The sequence below is a fragment of the Nyctereutes procyonoides genome, unplaced genomic scaffold, assembly GCF_905146905.1.
Source record: "Nyctereutes procyonoides isolate TBG_1078 unplaced genomic scaffold, NYPRO_anot_genome, whole genome shotgun sequence".
Classification (NCBI taxonomy): Eukaryota; Metazoa; Chordata; class Mammalia; order Carnivora; family Canidae; genus Nyctereutes; species Nyctereutes procyonoides.
The window spans coordinates 25,895,883-25,918,290 of NW_026575040.1; the positions used below are offsets into that span (position 1 = coordinate 25,895,883).

General features: G+C 37.8%; 1 protein-coding gene across 1 annotated transcript in view; it reads left to right on the plus strand.

Annotated features, from left to right (window-relative positions):
- FBN1 (fibrillin 1) overlaps positions 1-22,408 on the plus strand; it is a 226,944-nt gene that overhangs the window by 120,894 nt on the left and 83,642 nt on the right. The window contains exons 11-19 of the mRNA XM_055319738.1: positions 3,043-3,222; positions 3,871-4,011; positions 5,683-5,802; positions 9,136-9,261; positions 11,112-11,234; positions 14,437-14,559; positions 15,636-15,788; positions 19,383-19,436; positions 21,018-21,143. Coding sequence (XP_055175713.1) covers positions 3,043-3,222; positions 3,871-4,011; positions 5,683-5,802; positions 9,136-9,261; positions 11,112-11,234; positions 14,437-14,559; positions 15,636-15,788; positions 19,383-19,436; positions 21,018-21,143 — 1,146 coding nt within the window. The remainder of the gene's footprint in view (positions 1-3,042; positions 3,223-3,870; positions 4,012-5,682; positions 5,803-9,135; positions 9,262-11,111; positions 11,235-14,436; positions 14,560-15,635; positions 15,789-19,382; positions 19,437-21,017; positions 21,144-22,408) is intronic.

Genomic DNA, 22,408 nt, shown 5'->3' on the forward strand with positions numbered 1-22,408 from the left:
GCCTGCTTCTCCCTCTGCCTATGTCTCTGTCTCTCTCTCAGCCTGTGTCTTTCATGAATAAATAAATAAATCTTTAAACAATAAAAAAATAAATACATATATTAATTTAGGAATCAGCAGCATTGATGCAGATTCCTTTCTGTGCTGAGGCCTTGAATAGAGGACAGAGGGACAGCAGGTTGAGGTGCCCAAAGACCCGCTTTGGGATGCATGGTGCAGAAGGCCCTGTTCCTCTGTGTAACTTTGCAGGGAGCTGCTCTCTCATGTGTATCACTGAGATACCTCCAATCTAAAATAGGCCCAGGGCAAAGCAGATTGACAGAGAAAAGCTAATTTGCAAGTTGGTACATTTGCTTGCTCGGATGTTCTGGTAGCAGTGCTGTAGAGCTCTAGGTTTTTAACTTATGGAGAAGGATTTTATATAGATATAAAATACACATATATATATATAACATATATATGAAGGATTATTTTAGGCTAGTCAACTTTTCACAATGTAAAAAAAAAAATCAGTATCGTCTCTAGGTTAAATGGAGTTAGGAAAGATGGATATCAGTTGAACAAAACTAACCCCAGTTCGCTGATCCTGAATGTAAAGGAACTCATGGGAAAGTTATGAAGCTTAAGAGAGTAGAAGAGAAAATAGGAGCCACTCCGATATACTTTCCTATAGAGGTTAAGATGAATTTAATAGCATGCTTGAAGTCATATACCCACCTAATTAGCAGAAATCCTGATAAGCTATTCAACTTCTTTCATGAAAATCCTAAAAGACTAAAGAAAAAGAAAGGTTGAATTGGTGCTTGGAAGCAAAATGAGTCCCTTAATATAATTGCTATCCAGTTAAATCCAACACATAGTTAATGAATTCCTCTTCTGTGCAATCCACAGGGCAAGGCTCAGAGTGGGAATTAGTCATAAGTTAGACATGATTGTTGACTTCAAAGACTGTGCACAGTCTTAGTGGTAGAAATTTGGTGGAAAGTAAGTAGCCAGGAAATGATAGATATGGCACATCCAGTTGATAATTCTGTAAGAAGGATCATTATGGTTTGGTAAATGGGATTGTAGCATCCTGGTTCAGGAAAGCATAAACAATATATAAATCCTTTCCAGATGCAGTCAAGTGCTGCAGAATCCGTGTGGGTTAAAATTACAGATAAATAATAATTAAAATGCAGCAATAGAATTCTCTGAATACATAATGTTAACCTGAGTTGGAAATGCCAAATTTAATTGAAGAAGTTTTAGTAATGGACCCATATGAAACCACAAGGTACATGATAGCCAGGTATATTTAGCTACCTGTGTAAATTGGCAGATTTTCCCCATGACGTTGAATATAAATGTATTTGCATAAAACATATTACAGTACTTTAGAATAAGTCAGATTTAGTGCACAAGTAAAAGTGTAATATTAGTCTAATTTCTGTTCATGGACAAAACTAGTATAGAAATGATCTGTGTGAGAATCCCTGTGTGGCAGTGATAATAAAATTATCAATACTCTGGCAAGAAGGAGAAAAAGAAATTTTTAAAGATCACATGATTAAATACAGAAGGAAACTATAACAAGATGTGGCTATTTGTAGGAAACATGAAAATGTACAAATGGTTAAGTAAATACATCCCTGGAAATCTGGATACTGTCTTAAAACACATTTTTGGAAGCTCAGAAAAAAGTGTGTCACAAATCTAAAGATAATTTATACTAGTAAAGACCTGGCCTGAAAAAATCAGCCTGTATGTGCAGTCAGAGGGAATCCTTGATTAACTCAAGTGTGCTAGTTCAGGGAATCATTATGCAGCATTAACAATAGACGCACCACCCCCTAGTATTCCACTTTATTGTCTTGTACAAATAGGTATTCCTCAGGGCTCTGTCTCTGTACACTCTTCACTTCCCACACCTTTCCTAGGCGAGCTCATTCATCCTCATGGCTTTAAATACCACCTACTACTGATAATTCTGAAACTTATATACAGCCCCCACTTCTCATCTAGGCTTCAAACTCTTACATAGCTGCTATGTGACAAATCTACTTGGATATCTGCTATCTCAAGATTTGTATATTCAAAGTGGAACTTGGCTTCTGCCCATCAAACCTGCTCCCATTGCAATTTTTCCCATTTGGCAAATGTCCCCAACATCTACCCAGTCGGTAAACCAGAAGACTATATCATTCTTGATTTCCTGTTCCCTCCGCTCTGACATTTACTCCTTCTTGAAGCACTACCTACTTATCTCTAAAATATGCTTTAGGGATCCCTGGGTGGCGCAGCGGTTTGGCGCCTGCCTTTGGCCCAGGGCGCGATCCTGGATACCCGGGGTCGAGTCCCACGTCGGGCTCCCGGTGCATGGAGCCTGCTTCTCCCTCTGCCTGTGTCTCTGCCTCTCTCTCTCTCTCTGACTATCATAAATAAATAAATAAAAAATTAAAAATAAAATATGCTTCAAATTTGTCCACTTCCACTTCCACCCAGTTACATGGCTGTCTCCCTTGTCCAGCCACTGTCTTCTTGCCCTTGGCTTTCTGTAACAGCCTTGCCTTCTTTCAGCACATTCTCCGTGTGTCAGCAAGACTGATCTTTTGAAAATGTTCAATTGATTACATCCCACATTAGTCTGCTGAAGACATCCAATGGTTTTCCATTGCACATACAGTAAAATCCAGTTTTTTAATGTCCTCTTTAGAGAGTTGCGGGATCCACAAATGGGACTGAGTCAAGAAAGTGGCATTTGATTCTTTCTTGAGATAAATCGTGACTTAGGTAAAGACTTCCTAAATTTTGGGAGAGGTATGTGGTACATACTCTGGGGAGTTTGGTTTTGGTTTTGAATTACTGTTCCAGTATGGTTGCTACTGTAGCTATTAGGATGGGAATTATGTCAATTGGCTTTTTCCCCCATTCTCCAATTGATCTATGTGGTTCTATGACTGATCTTATTCAAAGTTTCTTTGAAATGTAAGGATGACTTGCACAGAGTATGAGTTATGCTACAACTCAGCTTTTGTGTTCTGTTGTGTTGTGTTTTTCCAGAGGATTTCAACAAGCTGTGCTCTGTCCCCTTGGTAATTCCTGAGAGACCAGGATATCCTCCGCCACCCCTTGGCCCCATTCCTCCAGTTCACCCTGTTTCTCCTGGCTTTCCTCCTGGACCTCCAGTTCCAGTCCCTCGACCACCAGTGGAATATCCATACCCGTCTCGGGAACCACCAAGTAAGGACTGAAAAGTCAACTGGTTTTGTTTTGTTTTGTTTCGTTTTGTTTTGTTTTGTTTTGTTTTACATTAATTGGCTTAACTTTTTTTGTTGTTGTTTATGCTGCTTTAGTCATTAAATTAGTGTATCAATTCTTAGATTAACTGGTATACGTAGTGTGGTATCTAAGTTTCTCAATTGGCCCCTTCCTTAGGAGAAAAATAGGAGGTTTCATATTCTCCAGATTAATGTCCTTTTGTTATTCAACAACTGTGGGAGAGTTATGGGAGAGATTTAAATCTGATTCACAGGATGAAGTCATAGAGGAGGTATAAAATTATACTTTGAGTTTTGTATAATGCAAAGTAGTTTTGTAAGTAATTACCAGAACTCATTGCCTTTGTCAGTTACCCAAACTGGAGACTTGAGAGCAAGGCAGAAAAGAGGTAGGGAGAAGCAGGCTACAGTGAGGCTACAGGACCTGGCTGCATGCGATCTCTGTAAGTGGGCATGAAATTATACTTTATTGGTCCCAGGTGACCTTTACCCAAAGAGCGTCTTCCTTCCTTTATGATTTAGCATCTTGACCATTGTGAATGGGTTAAGAAGTGATGAAAGATACCCTAGTTATAAATAATTTTAATGGGGTTTAATGTTATTCCCTTAGGGGTGCTGCCAGTCAATGTCACTGATTACTGCCAGCTGTTTCGATATCTCTGTCAAAATGGACGCTGCATTCCAACTCCTGGGAGCTATCGGTGTGAATGCAACAAAGGATTCCAGCTGGACCTTCGTGGGGAGTGCATTGGTATGTGATGCCTAGGGTTAGGTTGGCATGAGAAGCTATTGCAGCTCTGTCCCATGACTATATGGGTTTTCTGTTGTGGCTGTAATAAATCACCTCAAACTTAGTGGCCTAAAATAACACAAATCTGTAGTTCTGTAGGTTAGAAGACCTACACAAGTCTAACTGGGCTAAACTCAGGTGTCAGCAGCCTGTGTTCCTTCCAGAGCGCTCAGAGAGAATCCATTTCTTTGCTTTTCCAGTGTTCCTTGACTGATGGTCCCTTCCTCTATCTTCAAAGCTAGCAACATAGCATTTTCAAATCTCTCTCTAAATCTTTGGTTCTATCTTCCAATTCCCTCCTCTACTTGCAAGGACCTTTGTAATTACATAGGGTCCATTTGCATAACTCAGGAAACACTACCACCACCACCCCGCCCCTGCCCTTGGTCTACTGATTAACAGCCTTGATTCCCTCTTGCCATGTAGCATATTCAGAGGTTCTAGGGTTTAGGACATGAATATATTTGGGGAGAAGCATTATTCTGCCTACTATAGTGACTTTTAGCTTTCATGGTAAATACATTCAAGTCTTGCTGGTCACTTCAGCTTAAGTCATCTTCTCAAAATGACCATTAAAATAAAGCTTTAAAACTGTCTCCAAATTACGAATTTTTGCACATTTTACTAATTCAAATGAATAACTCACCAATTGTCTGTAGTCATTAAAAACTGAAGAGTGAAACTTTGGATTGTTGACATGAGTCATTTAAGCTAGCAAAAGGAGGAAATGTAACACAGGAATAATTCATCTGTTAATTGGAAAAGAACACCCAGTTGCCATCTAACTTTTTAAAAAAAAAAAATAAGTTCAGTTATAGAAAGCAATTATGTAACTATGAATCAGGCAGAAATCAGGAGTTCTTAGTTTCTCATGCTGTGTAGTTTCCTGGTGTTATGAATGCCCCTTCTGGCACACGCTAAAAGAGGTCATCCAGAGCTGGTGGAAGAGGGGACATCTAGCTCACGGTGGAAGAATGCACCTGCAGCAAGAAGCATATGACTATGGATAAGTAGGTTATCTTCCAGAAGCCTTAGTTTCCATCTTTACAAATAGGGGAATGTAAACCAGGTCACTGTTAAATAGACTAATAGTTCTATACAACTGTAAAAGTAGTGGGAGCCTGTCTGGGGATGAGAGTTGAAGGGTGGACTCTGTGGTAAGTGAGAATAGGTCATTAAATGACAACTGTTTCATGTCTTATTCTGATGTTCTCAGCAGAACTCAGCAGGGGATGCTTAGATAAAGTTAGGCTTCCTTTTTATTGAAACATAGAGCTCCAAGAGATACTCAGAATTCTATCTAGAAGCCATTTCTGAAATGTTAGTCTGTTTGATTCCCTTAGGCCAGACTCAAGGAAGAGAAAATGTTTCTTAGCTTGGAGTGTTGAGTTGCTACATGTTTGGCATTTTTCTCTGAAAAATGACACAGGAAAATAAGACACTTTACTCCACTGGCTTTCAATTGGTTGGTGACACAGTACCTTGTGGCAAAAAGAAAAAAGATCCTCTTCATTATGCTATTTATTTCTTAAAAGGAAAGTGTTCTAACATGTAAAGGAAAGCAATAAAATGTTCTTAAAGTTATGAGTTATTGCCATCTAATTTCTTACTAAAATGCATCATATTTTGCAGATGTTGATGAATGTGAAAAGAACCCTTGTGCTGGTGGAGAGTGTATTAATAACCAGGGCTCGTACACCTGTCAGTGCCGACCTGGCTATCAAAGCACACTCACCCGGACAGAGTGCCGAGGTATGGTCCTAACGTGGAAGATGCCAAGTGAGGGGACATATATGCTAAGTAGGAGTTTTGCTTCGAGGGAATTTAATGGAGTTTGAATAACCTTGCTGAAGAGGCTCATAGGCCCTTGTTGTTTTCTGCACTTAATTCCGGATATTGTCACTCTGAAGGACAGCATCATAAAATCCAGCAAACATTCAAATCATTTTAAAAAGATACTTCTGTTCCTGGAGAAATATCTTATTTTCCATATATATATATATATATATATATATATATATATATATATGGGAAAAAATTTTTTTTGCCTCATCACTGTTGATCTTAATTTTTCATCTGAGAGCCAAGGAATGGGGTTGTCCTTTGTTGACACAGAAAGTGAAGACAGTTTTAGGTGAAATTGTATTTCATTAATTTCTTAATGGGAAGATCTAAAGGAAAAGGAATTAGCCACAGTGGTCACAGCAGCATCGCCTGAGAGCTGTTTTGAAATGCAGAATCTTAGGCCCCACCTCAGACCTACTAAATCAGAATCAGTATTTTAATAAGATGCTCCCAGTGATCCATAAGCACGCTAAAGTTTGAGAAACACTACTATAAGTGTTTGCTGATAAATTTTTCCCTCTGTGTTTATTAATTAATTTATTATGTCATCCTATATGCCTTTTATCAGATGACTGATATACTAAAGTTTCTGGAACAGAAATAAGTAAGATGGACTTTCAACCCTTGGGGAACTCAAATATCTATGTCTCTATAGATTTGGCACAGAATAAGGGATTTCACTGATCCAGGAAAGCCAGATAAAAGCGTGTTCTGTGAGAATTCTGTGTTAAAATTAAATTCCAGGAAAGGTCAAAAGGTTTGTATCACTGTAAAAAAATTGTCAGCTATTAACAGGAGTTAATTTTTTTTTTTTTTTTTTAGCAAAAGCTCTTCATATGAGTTAAAGACATAGAGCCTTTATTTTTAACAGTGACTGGTTGCAGAGTCTTAGAATGTGGTTCTGGCTTAGAGATTTCTTGCCATTTGTATATTTTAGTATACCACCTGTAAATGGCAGTTTTGAGCAGAAGAAACTGGAGCACAGAATGTCAACCTGCTAATATTTCTAGTAATGGCCTTACTCCCTGGATATAAATATAGGTAGTTTGAATGTATAACTGAGTTTAGAACATCATTAGTGTTATGACTGTTGTTTACGACAATTAGCATGTATGGTGTACTAGGCATTTTTCAATAGTGGAGAATAAACCAAAACCAGTGTCTAGAAGACTGCAGTATTAAGTAAGCAAATAGAAGAGATTCTTGAGGACTCAGCTGGAGTGAGAGCCAGCCAGTATAGATGCCTGCTGGTGTTATCGCTCTGAGACTTCATTTATTGGAGGCTGAGGATTACCTAAAAGCTTCAGATAATGTATTCTTTAAGAGTAGTGCTAAGCTTATCTCAGACATAAGAAGTTGATGACATATTCATGCCTTGGGGTCAATGAAAGTGGCCACAAGACAGTCAGAAAGTTGGTATACTTAGCTGAGGAGAAGAGAAGGCGCTGAAGAGACAGACAGAAACACAGTAGGGAAGTTTGTATTACTCAGCCATTAGAAACGACAAATACCCACCATTTGCTTCAACGTGGATGGAACTGGAGGGTATTATGCTGAGTGAAATAAGTCAGTCGGAGAAGGACAAACGTTATATGGTCTCATTCATTTGGGGAATATAAAAAATAGTGAAAAGGAATAAAGGGGAAAGGAGAGAAAATGAGTGAAAATATCAGTGAAGGAGAGAACATGAGAGACTCCTAACTCTGGGAAATGAACAAGGGGTGGTGGAAGGGAGGTGGACCGGGGGAGGGGGTGACTGGGTGATGGGCACAGAGGGGGGCACTTGATGGGATGAGCATTGGGTGTTATACTATATGTTGGCAAATTGGATTCCAATAAAAAATATACCAAAAAAAATGTTTGAACGGCAAGCTTTCAATTTATCTTGCAAGGCAGTGAGCAGACTGATGGTGCTCTGAAATTAGTGAGGAGAGAAAATGACGAACTCTTTATACTGTTTGTTTTATCCTGGGGCCTCAGAATCCTAAAAAAAAAAAAAAAAAAAATTTCTCCTCAAGAGTATGTGGCTTTTACTATTTTTTGGAGTGTGGAGCAAGTCAGATTTTTGCAAGGATTAAGAAATAAATGAGAGAGAAAAAGAGCGTAGGTTGTTGGCACAAAGATCAGACAGAAGAAAAGCCCAGACTGCCTCAGCTAGTCCAATGACTCGTGTGGAAACCACTGCTGGATCTGCCCAGAAAGAAAGTGCGTCTGAGGGTCAACCTCCAGACACCGTGCAGACGCAGGGTAGACAGAGTAACCAATGTGCCGTGAATGCACATTCTTGTCGTCCAGAGGATGTTTTAGGGTGCTTATACTCAGGCACATGTGGCCTCAGCTCTGCTCCCATGTACTACGACACAGTACCCAGGTCTCCGTCTTCTGAGGAATGAGCCCTGGCAAAGGTAGTGCGTTATGTAGACAAGGCAGCGTGTATTCATCCTCTTTGGTGTTCATCCAGGTATCTGGCCTAGATAGAAACTGAGGGGAACAGATAATCCAGGGTACCATGTTGTCCAATTTGAGTTCATCATTGATCTTTAAATGAGAGATCTGATAGACGTTATTTGAGTTATTGTCCTTTTTAACACTTCCACGTCAACCTCTGTTGTTTGCTTTGGCATAGTATTAGACACAACAGAAAAGAAGGGGAAATGCCCCCATATTTTATTTGGTAGAGAGAATGCTTATGAAGTTGTCAAAGAAACTAAGAATATACAAACAATAAAACTATACTTGGACCAGAATTGCCATAAGGAAGGTAAACATTTCATGCAGTTGCTGGTTTTCAGATGGCATTAAAAATTTTTTTATAGGATTTTTGTTTTACTGTTCTGATGTAGCTGTGAGATCTGCCTTTTTGAGCATGTGTTGAAAGATGCCAGCCAAAGTTTAATATAAATAATGATATATACCGGCTCATTAAATTAGCTAGGAAAATGAAGAAGAATCTATTTTGTGTATACAATGGAGATTTTAAGGATCTTGTTAGAAATTAGAGTTAGATCAAATGCTCTTATATTGGCATTCTTTTTCTGTGTTAGGTCCTGGAAACTCTAATTAGTCATCTAAAATCTCACATTATTGGATATCAAGTTTATGTTAAAGAATATCATTTAGTAATTAAACCCCGAAACTACCATCATGGGTTTGGAGATGGAGGGAGGGAGAGAGGGAGATATAAAATAATTGTCAATCTGCCAACTGAAGACATATCTTGTGTTTTACCTTTAATTTTAGACATCGACGAATGTTTACAGAATGGCCGTATCTGCAATAATGGGCGTTGCATTAACACAGATGGCAGTTTCCACTGTGTGTGTAATGCAGGCTTTCATGTGACACGAGATGGGAAGAACTGTGAAGGTAAATGATAACAGTATGGCAGTCAGAGTAGCAGAATAATACTAATCCCCTTCTCCGATCCCGGTTTCAGTATCAGAAATCTTTGACAAGACCAAGCCAAACATTGAGTGAAAAGTCAAAGTAGCAAATATATTTCATATATTGTTATTATGGGTGAGGCAAACATACTTGTCAATAATATTCATACCTTTAATTACATTTCTGTGATTCACATAACATTTCAAATATATGAAGAGAACTTGTCCTTTAAAGATACCTGGTGATGATGAAAATTCTATAACATAGATTATTACTTCCTAATTTTAGGCAATCAGAATTTGTACATTGTTTTTTTTAATAGGACACACCTGAACTCCTATATTTCTTTTTTTAAATTCTTAATTGAAGCATAGGTGGCAAAAGCCATATAGTTTTTTTAAATTTATAATTCTTCTGTTTAAAATGTCTGTCTAGTGGAACACCTGGGTGGCCCAATGGTTGAATGTCTGCCTTCGGATCAGGGCCTGCTCCCGGGGTCCTGGGATCGAGTCCCGTATCGGGTTCCCAGCAGGAAACCTGCTTCTCTCTCCGCCTATTCCTCTGCCTCTCTCTCATAAATAAATAAATAAATAAATAAATAAATAAATAAATAAATAAATAATCTTTAATAAAATAAAATAGCTAGTAAGAAAAAAACTACTGAGTATCTGGAACTGTAAAATTTTTCGAAACATTGACTATTGAGAACTAGCTATCTTGCCTCTCAAATTAATCACCTCATTTTGAATTGGGCTGTTCCAAACGTTTTGTCTTTTTCCCCTGCAATTTTTTCCTGAATTGAAAATATGATCATTATTGATGAGTTTCCACTTCTTAGACCTTTAGCAAAAAATGAAGAATGCTTCTTATCGTCTTTCCCAACGTCTTTGGGAAAGATCCCAAGAATCTATTCATACATTAAAAGAATTTCAAAATTGTTCTTAGAAACATTTTTGGCAGAATATTATCTTAGTGATTCAATTCAAAGACTTAATGCCAGAATTCTCGGTTGGGATAGAATCCTGTTTAAAAAAAAAGAAAAAATCATAAATTACATTGGTTTGACTAAAGCCTGTAAGTGAAAACACACTGTGTCTAGAAGAGCAAGTGCCTCCCAAGACAACTGTAGTATTAAATAAAATAAGATATTGATGAATTTAAAGAAATAAACCTATGATCAAGTTCTAAAGGTTAGCTAACGTGGCTATACTCCATAGAGTGTTGCATTTTAAAAATACATTTTTTCCTATCCCTATTTAAAACTTCAAACTTGAAGCTGTTCTCTGGTTTCTACTTTATAAAGAATCAGAAGGTGGTCTGTTTTAAGTTCCATCATTCTTGGTTTTGATTTTTGTTTTTATTTTTCAGTGTATTAGAGGTAATATCAGTGAAGTAAATAGAACTGTCAGACAGTTAACACACTTTTCAGTTTGCAAACTACTGTCTTTAAAGAAAAAGTCCTGGTAGCTTCCATTGAGTCTAATTTCATATAAATATATATCATACACATGAGGTTTTATATAAATGATTATATATGGATTTCATGTCTATACACATGTGTATTTATGTGTATATATATATACACACATAAAATAAATTTAGCTCTGTAGTTTGCATGCACATGTCAAAAATTGAGAACATAGGAACACACATTTTATATGGCCCTTCTTCTTCTGTGTGCTATAATTTGGAAGAAAATTAGCCTTAGACTATATAATTACAAGAAAATGGAAGAAAAGTGAAGAAAACTATTCATTCATTCATTCGGGCTGTCTTCTTTTGTAAGCTTGCTCTTCTGGTCATAAGGAAATGTATCTTTTTATATTTTTCAGATATGGATGAATGCAGCATAAGGAACATGTGCCTCAATGGAATGTGTATCAATGAAGATGGCAGTTTTAAATGTATTTGCAAACCTGGATTTCAGCTGGCATCAGACGGGCGTTATTGCAAAGGTTTGTGCTGTAAAACTCTAAGTTGTATTCTCCTCTTGTTTTTTCTCCATTCTGTATCGCTTAGAGGTGCTTTGCCTCACTGAGTCTCCCCAGTTAAAGTACCTAATTTGGTTTAGAAAACCTGTCTGGACCTCCTTCTTAAGGACAGCCATCCAGAGAGGTATGGTTTATGCTCAAGAGGCTGCTCTTACTGCAGAAAGGGTGTTAGGGGTCTCCTAAAGGAGAATGAAAGGGTACATAGCAAAGGAATGAGAAGCTGAACTAATAGTTGGTCCACTGATAGATGTGAGCATCTTTTTAAAGAAGCTGGATTCTTCCTTTTCCTTGCATTTGGGGAATCGTGGAAGTTAGGTTTTATGATGGCTGTCATTTGCTACCTTTTGCATCTTTACCTGGACAAACTATTGTAGATTCTTACTGCAGCAATCTCTTCTCTGTAATTTCCTCCAGATATCTTAAGAAACAAAGTTTCTTGTGGATGATTTATTTAGGCATTCTTAAGTCACATAAGCATAAAGGGAAATAGAATTGGGCAGCCCAGGTGGCTCAGCGGTTTAGCGCCGCCTTCAGCCCAGGGTGTGATCCTGGAGACCCGGGATTGAGTCCCACGTCGGGCTCCCTGCATGGAGCCTGCTTCTCCCTCTGCCTGTGTCTGTGCCTCTCTCTCTCTCGTGTCTCTCATGAATAAATAAATACAATCTTTTTTAAAAAAATGGAAATAGAATTAAGCAGAAGAGATTAAACTAAGAGCCATTGTTTAGCTTGGTAGCTTTTGAAATAATCTCATTACTTCAGGTATGGAAACAAAAATGAGGATTTTTACTTGTGCTGTTGAAAACTGGGGTTCTAAAAAGAGTCATCGAGATAAATTTGCACTTAGTATGTCTTGCCTTATGTAGTCAGGGATGAGTGATTATTGCCCTTGGGTCCAAATTCTAAGTTGAAACCATACTTCTCGAGGAATCTTGTATCCAAACAGGCCCAGGAAATCTGCTAAAATACTGCACTCAAAGCCTTCTGCTCATAGTTTCAGATGGAGAAGTGCAGAGTGTCAAGCTGTTTGATACTGAGAAAACAGAGTAAAGTCCTATGATGCCTTTTCTCCAGGTTCCCCTGGTAGACAGTTTTGGTAAAGTAAAGGTGCTCACCGATAGATGAGGCTGCTGCTTCTTTTTTCTATGGAAGAAAGCCTTGTATGAAGTTGTTGGCAAGATGTGCATTTTTTCTAGGCTTAAAAGAACTTCTATCCCTTGGTTGTTTACCTATATCCTCCATGACCTTCACATCAGTGTCCCTTAATATCGTGCAACTCTGTCCTCTTAGTAAGAGAAAACATTTGAGTTTTTAAAATTTGAAATAAGAAATAAGTTTCTATATTACTGAGCCCCGTGCGGGGAGGAACTTATTGTTTGGAAGACAAGATTAACACATGGCAATATTCTACAATGTAAAACAGAATACAACTAAGTTCCAAATTGTGCCGGTTGAGTGCTATACAAGTGAAAAAGAAAGGGGAAGGAAATGATTGCTGGAATACTTGGAATTAGGCTTCCAAATAAAATAGCAGAAGGAAATGTGAAAGCCCCTTTGTGAGCAGACCTTTTGCAGGAACACACACTCTTGCCTATCCACAGGGCATACTGAGATTGACTTTGGTGCCTGTAGGATGCTGGTGACCCAGGCCACTGCCTCTCAGCATTAAGTATGACCAACAGATAATGCTGATGTAATTATTTCAGAAGACATTATGACCTCATAGATTAAACTAGGTTTTCTAACTGTTTGCAACCCATGAAAATAGACTTCAGACTAAAGAGAAAAGAAAGAAATTTCTTGTATGCCAATTTTCTCCTTTTCTGTAACTTTTCTCTTGACATCATTGGATAAGATTTTCTTTTAGTACTGAGTATTTAGTTCTGAGACCACAAAGATGTGACTGTTCAAAGCTAGAATAAACAATGCTAATTTAATCTCTATGGTTGACTAATCTGATAAACAGCATGGCCTCCCTGATCACTCTGAATATTGGGGCCACTCAAATTGAGTCATGTCCTTTAGATCTATGTTACAACTCTGTCCCCATTAAAAAGACTTTGTGTCACTTTTCAGGCTGTCATTGTATTACTGTATAAGTCAACTTGAACAAAAAGGTGACCTGAATAACTGAACCAATTTGAGTTCATGTATTTAAATATAACTGCTGCTTTAAAATACAATCTGTACACAGAATCTTGGACCATCCAAGCATATCTTGTGCCAGATAACACATGCTAAGTAAAATGTAGAGGTGTTTCAGTTTTCATTTGCCTTTTTAAGGTCAGAGAAAAAAGAAATAGTTGCATACACTAGTTATATATTATAAAAAGAGTTGTTAGAAAGTGACTTGCTTCTAAGTGTTAAATGTTTCCAAAACACAATTTTGGTACCATTTCTACTTTCTTATATTGAAGGGGGAAAATATTTGCTATTATTAGCATATGCCCAATAAAGTCTTTTACCAGACCTCCCTAAGCATATACACACAATACTGTAACGTATCTGTAATACTTAAGAAAGATTTTTCTTTGCTGGGTTCCAGTTGCTTACAGTGCTGTTGTTGGCCAGAAGTGGTCATCAAAATATTCTATATTCATTTTCCATTTCTTTTCTATAATGTTCCATCAGGGTTTTAGTTCTACATCTCTTAATGCCACACTAGTCATCTCAGAGAGTTTAGGCATGAGTGATATTGGAATGGACCCCAGTCTGAGTATTGGATGCCAAATGGAGAAGCTTCCTGCCCAGGTCAAAGTTGCAGTCTATTATCAAGCTAGATTTCTCACAGTCCTGGAAGAATTGCCGTGTGAAATGTTCCACAAGACCCTTTGTCTGTTAGCTGTCACTTTTCTTCTTCCAATTCTGTTTTTGCCTTCTGGATTCTTATTTTGGATAAAAAGATCTCAGGAGGATATTATTGAAATAGCTTTCTCCGTGGTAAAAAAAAAAAAAAAGTGCTCAGTGTAGTTTGTCAATTTTTGTTACTATTTTCTCAAAGGACAATGAAATGTGTCTCATTGAGCTTTGTTGATGCTGCATATTACTTTCCATCTTCCCCATTTTCTTTTTTTTTTCCCATTTTCAAGTGTTGTAAAAGAATTATAAACATGTGATGGTCTCATATAAACATCACTCTATTTTTAATACATGCTTTTCCCCACCACAGATATTAATGAGTGTGAAACACCTGGGATCTGCATGAATGGACGCTGTGTCAACACTGATGGCTCCTACAGATGTGAATGCTTTCCTGGACTGGCTGTGGGTCTCGATGGACGTGTGTGTGTTGGTAAGATAAAGCTATGACTAGATAGACACGTGGTAGAGATCCACACTCTGTCGACCACTAAATCCCGCCAATAACAAATGCACTCTACTGTAACAGATAGGACAGAATTAATATTTGTGGGGGAACAAACCAACAGTATCAGTTTTCTTCTTGCATAAATTTAATATTAATCTAAGAGGTAGAAAGATGAGCTGAGATAAATGAAAACCAAGGGAATCCCCACCTCTCTTTCCCCTTTTTCTTTTCTAATCATATAGATGTACTTAATTTTCACCAACTCTCCTTTGTTGATAATAGTCATGGAAATTGGCCTGTATATGCTCATTATCTCATAGTGGACATTTTCGTATAGGAAATTGAATGTCTGAAGGGAAATCTAGAAGGCAAAGGAGGATACAGATAATCAAGAACTTTATGTAATATTTTTATGTCTTTGCATGAATTTTGAAATTTATTGAGAAATAGATATTAATTTTATCCAAATTATTTTTAGGAAAGGCAGTCAGTAAACACTTGAATTGGGAGTGGATTGGGCATGGCTGGAAACTCCCTCTCTGGTGGTAAAGATGACACTACTTAGTAGAGCAATATCTATAAACTTGTATAATGAAACTTTTATAGATTAAACTTCCTCCATTTTGAAAGTACATCTAATTCAAACATTCAGTAATTGCATGTTTATTTTGAGATAGGCCACACTTCTAAGAAAGATCTTATTTATCATGGGATAAGGGTTACTGGTCATCCATCATTCATTTAACTTGTATTGCCTTGTCTGCACAAGTTTGAGGAAGACAAAATGAATAAGATAGAATCTCAGGACTTAAGAATCTCACAGTTGGGTAAACCATTGGTAGTCCCTAGAAAACTGAGAGTCTGGCAATTGGTTTCCAGTTCTTGGAAGCTGAATGTAGTGTGTTTTATTTTGTCTTTTTCTTTTGAAACCTAATACCAGAGGCATTTTCTGTGAGTTAGAACAGGGACGATGGCTAAATAAAGCCAGCTTCAACTTTGACCTGGGGAGTTCTCATCTGTTTGAAGTGATAGTGTGATGACAGTTGCTTCTTTCTGTTTAGACACACACATGCGGAGCACATGCTATGGTGGATATAAGAGAGGCCAGTGTGTCAAACCATTGTTTGGTGCCGTTACTAAATCTGAATGCTGTTGTGCCAGCACTGAGTATGCTTTTGGGGAACCTTGCCAACCATGTCCTGCACAAAATTCAGGTATGTGGTGTCATGAGGATGCCCTCGTACTACCAGCCTTCTGCCACCATCTATAATCTTTGCGTCTATGAAAGTCACAGGGAAAGATTATATTATGTTCTCCAGATATATCATTTACCTTCCTGGGGTCTTGGCAGGGTTACCCAGGGTCTGATCACACGTTTTTCACCCAATCCCAATAATCTTTGGGAACAGGCAGCATGTTTAGAGCCTCCATCCTAACTCTTCCACCTTAGTAATAGTCACGCTCTTTGGAATTCATGCAACTTGCCTTGTTTTCTAAAGTAGTTTCACAGTGTTTGCATTTTGCAGTAACTATTATAAAAGCAGAATTTTACAGAGTGTAAAAGTAAATAATTTTCAGATTACCTGAATATTTCCAACTTTTTTCCAAAAGGCCGTGTGAGAATTTTGTTCAAATCCCTCATGTTGATTTAAGTGTGCTTCTCCTAAATGATTTTATTCAACCCTAGGGAAAAAGTATTTTTCTCAGTTTGAAGTGACATGGTATAATGAAAAGAAAACTGGTTGGTGAGTCAGAATTCTTCTCAGCCATGGGCAGACAAATTACTTAATTGGGGGGTTTAGTTCTTTGTAGATTTTTGTTTATTTAGGAGTTTTGCTCACCTACTTTTAAAAGGACCGGAGATGGCTTACAATAGTAAACAACTATAAAATAGAATAATATGGAAAAGGGATCCTTAGTTTTCTCATCTACAAAATGGACTATTTAGGTAATCCAGAAGATCCTCTCCAGTTATAAATTATTTCTGTCTGTAAGGCAAAAATAGTTTATTGAAACTAAAGCAGTAAACTGTCAACATTTGGAAACTTGGCAGTTTCCTTTCAATGTTCTAAAATAGAGTAAGATCCAATATTGAAAACATGTAGCTCTGATTGGTTGGTTTAAATCTAAGATCCAGTTAGTTCATTTCTGGCCTAGATACAATCAATTAAAAATTAACTCACAATTTTTAAACATTTGCCATTTTGAAAATAATATTTTAAATTAGAGAGTTAGAGATTAAAATATGAGAAGTTAGAGAAAGTTAAATGGAAGACTTTAAAAGAAATGAATGAATGCCAGTTAAAGAAGAAAGCCTTATTCTGGCTGATTTCTTCACAAATTGCCATTTTATGAATGATTATCAATCAGTTCAATTCATGCTCACAATAATACTTCAATTATACACCATAAAATACTCTCTTATTCAACAAAGATACCTCCATGTAACTTTATAGTTGTATATCGTTAATACTGTCCTTTTGTAAGTTACTTTAACTTTTCAAAGTACTTCTCTTACCTACTTTGAATTTATAAGATGAATGAGTATCATGAAAAGTGAGAGTATAGGTGATTTGTTTACATCTTCAGTAAGTGGAAGAACCAGAACTTAGAATCCAGGACCTTTGGTGCATATAGTTCTTTGCTTTTGCATTTTCCTCTGGACCCAGTACGTGTCCAAAGAATTCTCATGATACCTAGGGAAATGAAGTAATATTATAAAAAGATGACTAAAAGAGACCAGATTTCTTTAAGTAATGAAGCTTAAGGAGGGTTAAATTTGAAGCCCAGCCCCACTAGCTTCTGTTTTATATTTGAATGTACTTGCACAGAAAAGGTCCACATGTGGAAGTGCTTTCCCTCAGTTTGGTTTCTCCACCTCTTTGGTAGATGAAAATGCCAGATCATGAAGGATCTGAGCATAGAATATCCCTTATTTCAGGAGAAAGGGGATATTTTAAAAGGTACTTAAAATATCTAAAAGTTTCCTTCTTTAGTCAATTTAATGAGAAACTCCAACCAGATCACATCTAAAGTCCATCTTTGTGTCCTGGAAGGAAGCCAAGGAAGCTATATATGAAGATATTTCTCACTGGCTGCTGCATGTTTATTTCTTATAGGAATCAGTCAGTTAAATCCACAGAAGTATAAGTATTAGGAATCTTCTCATATGTCCACATACTATTGTCTCTGTGGCACAACACCAAATTGGCTCAGCAGCACCTACCACTTATTAAATGCATGAACTGTGTGAGGAGCCATGCCATGTGGAGCACTTTACATGTTCTCTTGTGACATCCATAGAACTGTCATGTGAGTTGGGTATCCTTGTCTCCAGTGTGTAGAAGAGGGAAACTAACAAAGAGAAACGGCTTGCTCCTAAATAAGCATTGTCCTCAGCATTCAAACCAGTGCTGACCTGAATTGACTGACTGCAGAGGATAGTCTAGTACCAGATCCTACCCAAATGGAAAAGAGCAGTGACAATAATTTGCTTCCATTTAGGCCAAGCATCAGTTAATTTAGCACTAATTGTGAAACTGCTCTTTGCAAGACTGGCATGATATTGTTTTTCTTATTCTGTTACTTACAGTATTTTGAAAGTGTTTTAATTAATCACTGACATGAGAGAATAATGATATGGCATTTCTTTTGGCTATGACACGGCAATTCTTTTGGCCTCCAGTCCCAGGGTTTCAAACACACAATGACAGCTACCTTCCCAAATGTTCCTTTTTTGGTCCCATTTAGCTGGATTTAAAAATTAAGGAATTTCACCAATTCTCTCAAATTGACATTTGCATGAAGGCAGAGGCTCTGAAGGGTTCAACCTTCATTTAAAAAAAAATTCTGTGTAACTCATTTGCATCCACTGTCGTCAGGAACAGTTTTCTAGCACTCAGAAGTTCAGGAGCTATTTGCTTCAGCAGTGAGGTGTGGTTGGCCTCTATAAAGAGGCCGTCCCTAATAGCTGTTCTCCTACCACTTCAGCACAAATGATTTGCATTTGACCGTGAGACTCCGGTGGTTGCCGGAAACTGTGGGCAACTAAGAGGACACTTTAATTTGTTTTCCTTGGATAAAGTATGCTTCCAGTTAGTTCTCCATTTACATCATTCACTCTTATGTTCATCTAAGTATTGTTGGAACTGTATGTGAAACATTGCATCAGTTTTAGGAAATAGAAATCTGATTCCATCAGAATTTGGGAGCATATTCTGCATACCTCAGTTTCTTGGTAAGACCTCAGTTTTAACATTATGCAATACTTTGCCTATGGATTTATCAGAGAGGATGAATCTAACATTCCAATGAGTGTGAGTTTTAAAAATAAACTTAAATACAAGTGCAGAGAGAAATGAGAAAATGTTAAGTACTTGATTGTACTAAAAAAAAAAAAAAAAACCAACAGTTCACACTAAGAAGCAAAATTATTCCCAAGATAGTGGGAGAAGGTTTTATTAACAGTTAAGAAACCACATTTTAACAGGCACATTTCACTGTAAGTGTAAAGTGTTCCCTGGTGAACGAAATCAAATTATAGGAAAAACACCTTTTCCAAAAGCGCTTTGCACAAGGAATTACTATAACTTGCTTATGTCCTTCAAAGTCGTTTTCCACAGTGATGCAGAGCCTTTCTAATGGGAGCCTGGGATACCAGTGACTCCCTCGGGAGATGCCTCCTTTTTCTGTTACCACTTTCTTTCGGTTCCACTCACTTAGGAGGAAATGATGTGTGCAAAGCCAAGCACAGGATCGACCTCTTCTACAAACAAAGGAATCATTTACTATCTGTTAATTTATTGCAGCGGAATATCAGGCACTCTGCAGCAGTGGGCCAGGAATGACATCAGCAGGCAGTGGTAAGGACTGGTTTGGAATTCACTTCCTTCAGCATGTGCAGAAGCAGCAGTGGTGGGCCCTCCTGTGGGTTTCCAGTTGGTCCCTTTACATGCAGACTGAGGAGGTCTGACCTCTTCTCTGGTCATCACTGCATGATGTACCTGGAACACCTAGAAGCCCCCAGGGGCAGAGCAACTATGGTACACTGGGTCCTGGGATTGCTGGGTTGAGATGTGGGGCTTGATACTGAATAGTTGGGTGTTCTCCCAGGGTGATTGATGGGAGGACTGCAGATTAAATACAATGAGTGTGGTCTCTCATTCATGAGAAGAGACAGTCTGGTCCCCCTTTGGCTCTTCCACCATCAAGTCCAGTTCAGGGTTATGGGCTCAGTTGAATTATTAGACATTCACATTTGAATAATTTATTGACTATCAAGTGTTCAGTCAGTATAAGATGTCAATAGGGAGCTATCTTATATTTTGTAGCAAGCAGAGATAGCAATTAACTGAGTGGGAAGAAGATGAAATATTTCAGTGGAGGGGTTAGAACTAGAGAAATATCTGTACCATGAAAGAATTAGTTAAAAGGGAGAATTAGAATGAGGGTAAAAACAGGTGACAGGAAAGATGAAGGGATTATTTTATTAATATAAAACTAAATAATTCAACTCAGGACAGGTCTGAAAATAAGTAGACCAAATTGATTATCCGCTCATTCTCATGATTAATTTCATCATTATATGTGGATGAAGGTAGAGAGGAGATATTTGAGGGAAAGAGGAGTAGTAAAGAAATTTATAATGAATAAAGAGTGAGTGGGGAATAAATAATGTTGTGATAGGGACCTGGAGAAGGAAAAACATGTCAACCTTGACTTATAGAAGATTTGAGACTAGCCATTCACTGATTGTCATCTGCATCACTCTTGACTAGAGAGCTCTCCTCAGTCTTTAGACACACAGAAGAGGGAGGACTTAGCCTCATCTGGGCTGAGCAGCAGAGGGGTTTCCAGAACAGGTGATGTTTGAATGTGCTTTGGACCAAAGAATAGGCCTGGTTCCAAACACTCCCCACAAAGAGCAAAAGGGCATTGTATGTTCATGGAAGAATGAGAAATTTAAAGTAAATAGAGTTAATATTTTAACTTAATCTTGATTATTGAACCTACAAAAGTTTGAACCATGAGAGTGACACAGTCATCTTGTTTTTAAGCTAAGTCTGATGGCACTGTGGAAGGTACATCAAAGAGGCTGGGCTGGTGGCAGGGAGACCAGCGGGAGGGACTGGGGCTCTGTGGTGATCCACTTTTCCATCTTGATGTTTGAGTCAGAAGACCAGGGGTTTTCCTTCAGCCTGATTAAAGATTGGTAATCTTGTAGTTTGAGCTCAAATGCCAAGTTCTTCTCTAGGACTGGTAGAAGGAAGATGTGAGTCAGAAAATCTTGTGAGAAACAGTGATCAAGTTTCCTCATCAAAATGAAACTTTATTTTCACTAGGTTCTAAAGTTGTTACATTTATTGTAATGTTATTTTCTTTGGTAGTTCTTTGATGTTAACGTTAGAATGTTATTGATACTGAACTTTTTTCTCGTGGTGCAGATATAAATGAATGTGCGTTAGATCCGGATATCTGTCCAAACGGAATTTGTGAAAATCTCCGTGGGACCTACAAATGCATATGCAATTCAGGATATGAAGTGGATCCATCTGGGAAGAACTGTGTTGGTAAGAAGTTTTACCTGTTTCCTAAGACATCTCACACATCATGCATTGCTTCTTTGTTGCTTTGAGGAAACTGCTTTCAGTAGCTGAAGGGCCTGGGCAAATGGATGGCCTTCACTTTGGGTGTCAGCATGGCACATACATGCTTTGATTAACTAAAATTTACATACCTGAATCCTGATAATTTATAAGTAGTCATGTGTCATGTTCACTCCAAAAAATAGAAGCTCCTTAGATGTATACAAAATACAGATTGTGAGCCATTTCTTATGTATCTACAAAGATAGCCCTATTTTTACTGAGAGAAACAACTTTTTTCCCAACCACTTTATTAGATTTAATCAAAGAAAACCCAGTTTATTTTCAGTAATAACCTGTTCTCTGTTAAGTTTAGCAAACACCATATATTTTTTAAAGATTTTATTTATTGGGACATCTGGGTGGCTCAGCAGTTGAGGGTCTGCCTTCCACCCAGGGCGTGATCCTGGAGTCCCAGGATCGAGTTCCACATTGGGTCCCTGCATGGAGCCTGCTTCTCCCTTTGCCTGTGTCTCTGCCTCTCTCTCTTTGTGTCTCTCATGAATGAATAAATAAAATCTTTTAAAAAGATTAATATTGTATATATTTATTTGAGAGAGAGAGAGAGAGAGAGGGAACAAGCAGGAGTGGTGGTGGTGATGGCAAGGTGATGGCAAGGGTGGGGAACAGAGGCAAAGGGAGAAGCAGGCTTCCACTGAGCAGTAAGTCCCATGATGCAGGTATCTATCACAGAATTCTAGGATCATGACCTGAGCCCAAGGCAGATGCTTAGCCAGTTGAGCCACCCAGGTGCCCCAAGAAAACACCACATTTTGATGCTCTAATAAAATCTTAATGAAAGTACCAGCCAGTAACTATAAAAAAACAAAAACAAAAACTTTGGGAATAAAATGGTCAATATGGGCACCATTATTTTTTTTTAACTTTTTCCAGTTGCCTAGACTAGTATTTTCTGAAATCTACTATCTATTCTATGGTGCAGGGACATACTACTGCAGATTTCCTGAAGTTCAGCTTCTAACACCAGAATATTCAAATTTATGGGAATATGCCAGAGTATACCAAAAGCAAAATGTAAGACGGTGTATCTTTTTGATTTGAAAGCAAAACAAATTTTACATAAAAAATAGTTTCATGAAGTAGGGAGAAAATTAATCAGTTTTAATAAATATAAAAACGGGGCCTCAAATATACTTTTAACTCTCTAAAAGCCATTTAGGGTTAAGGTG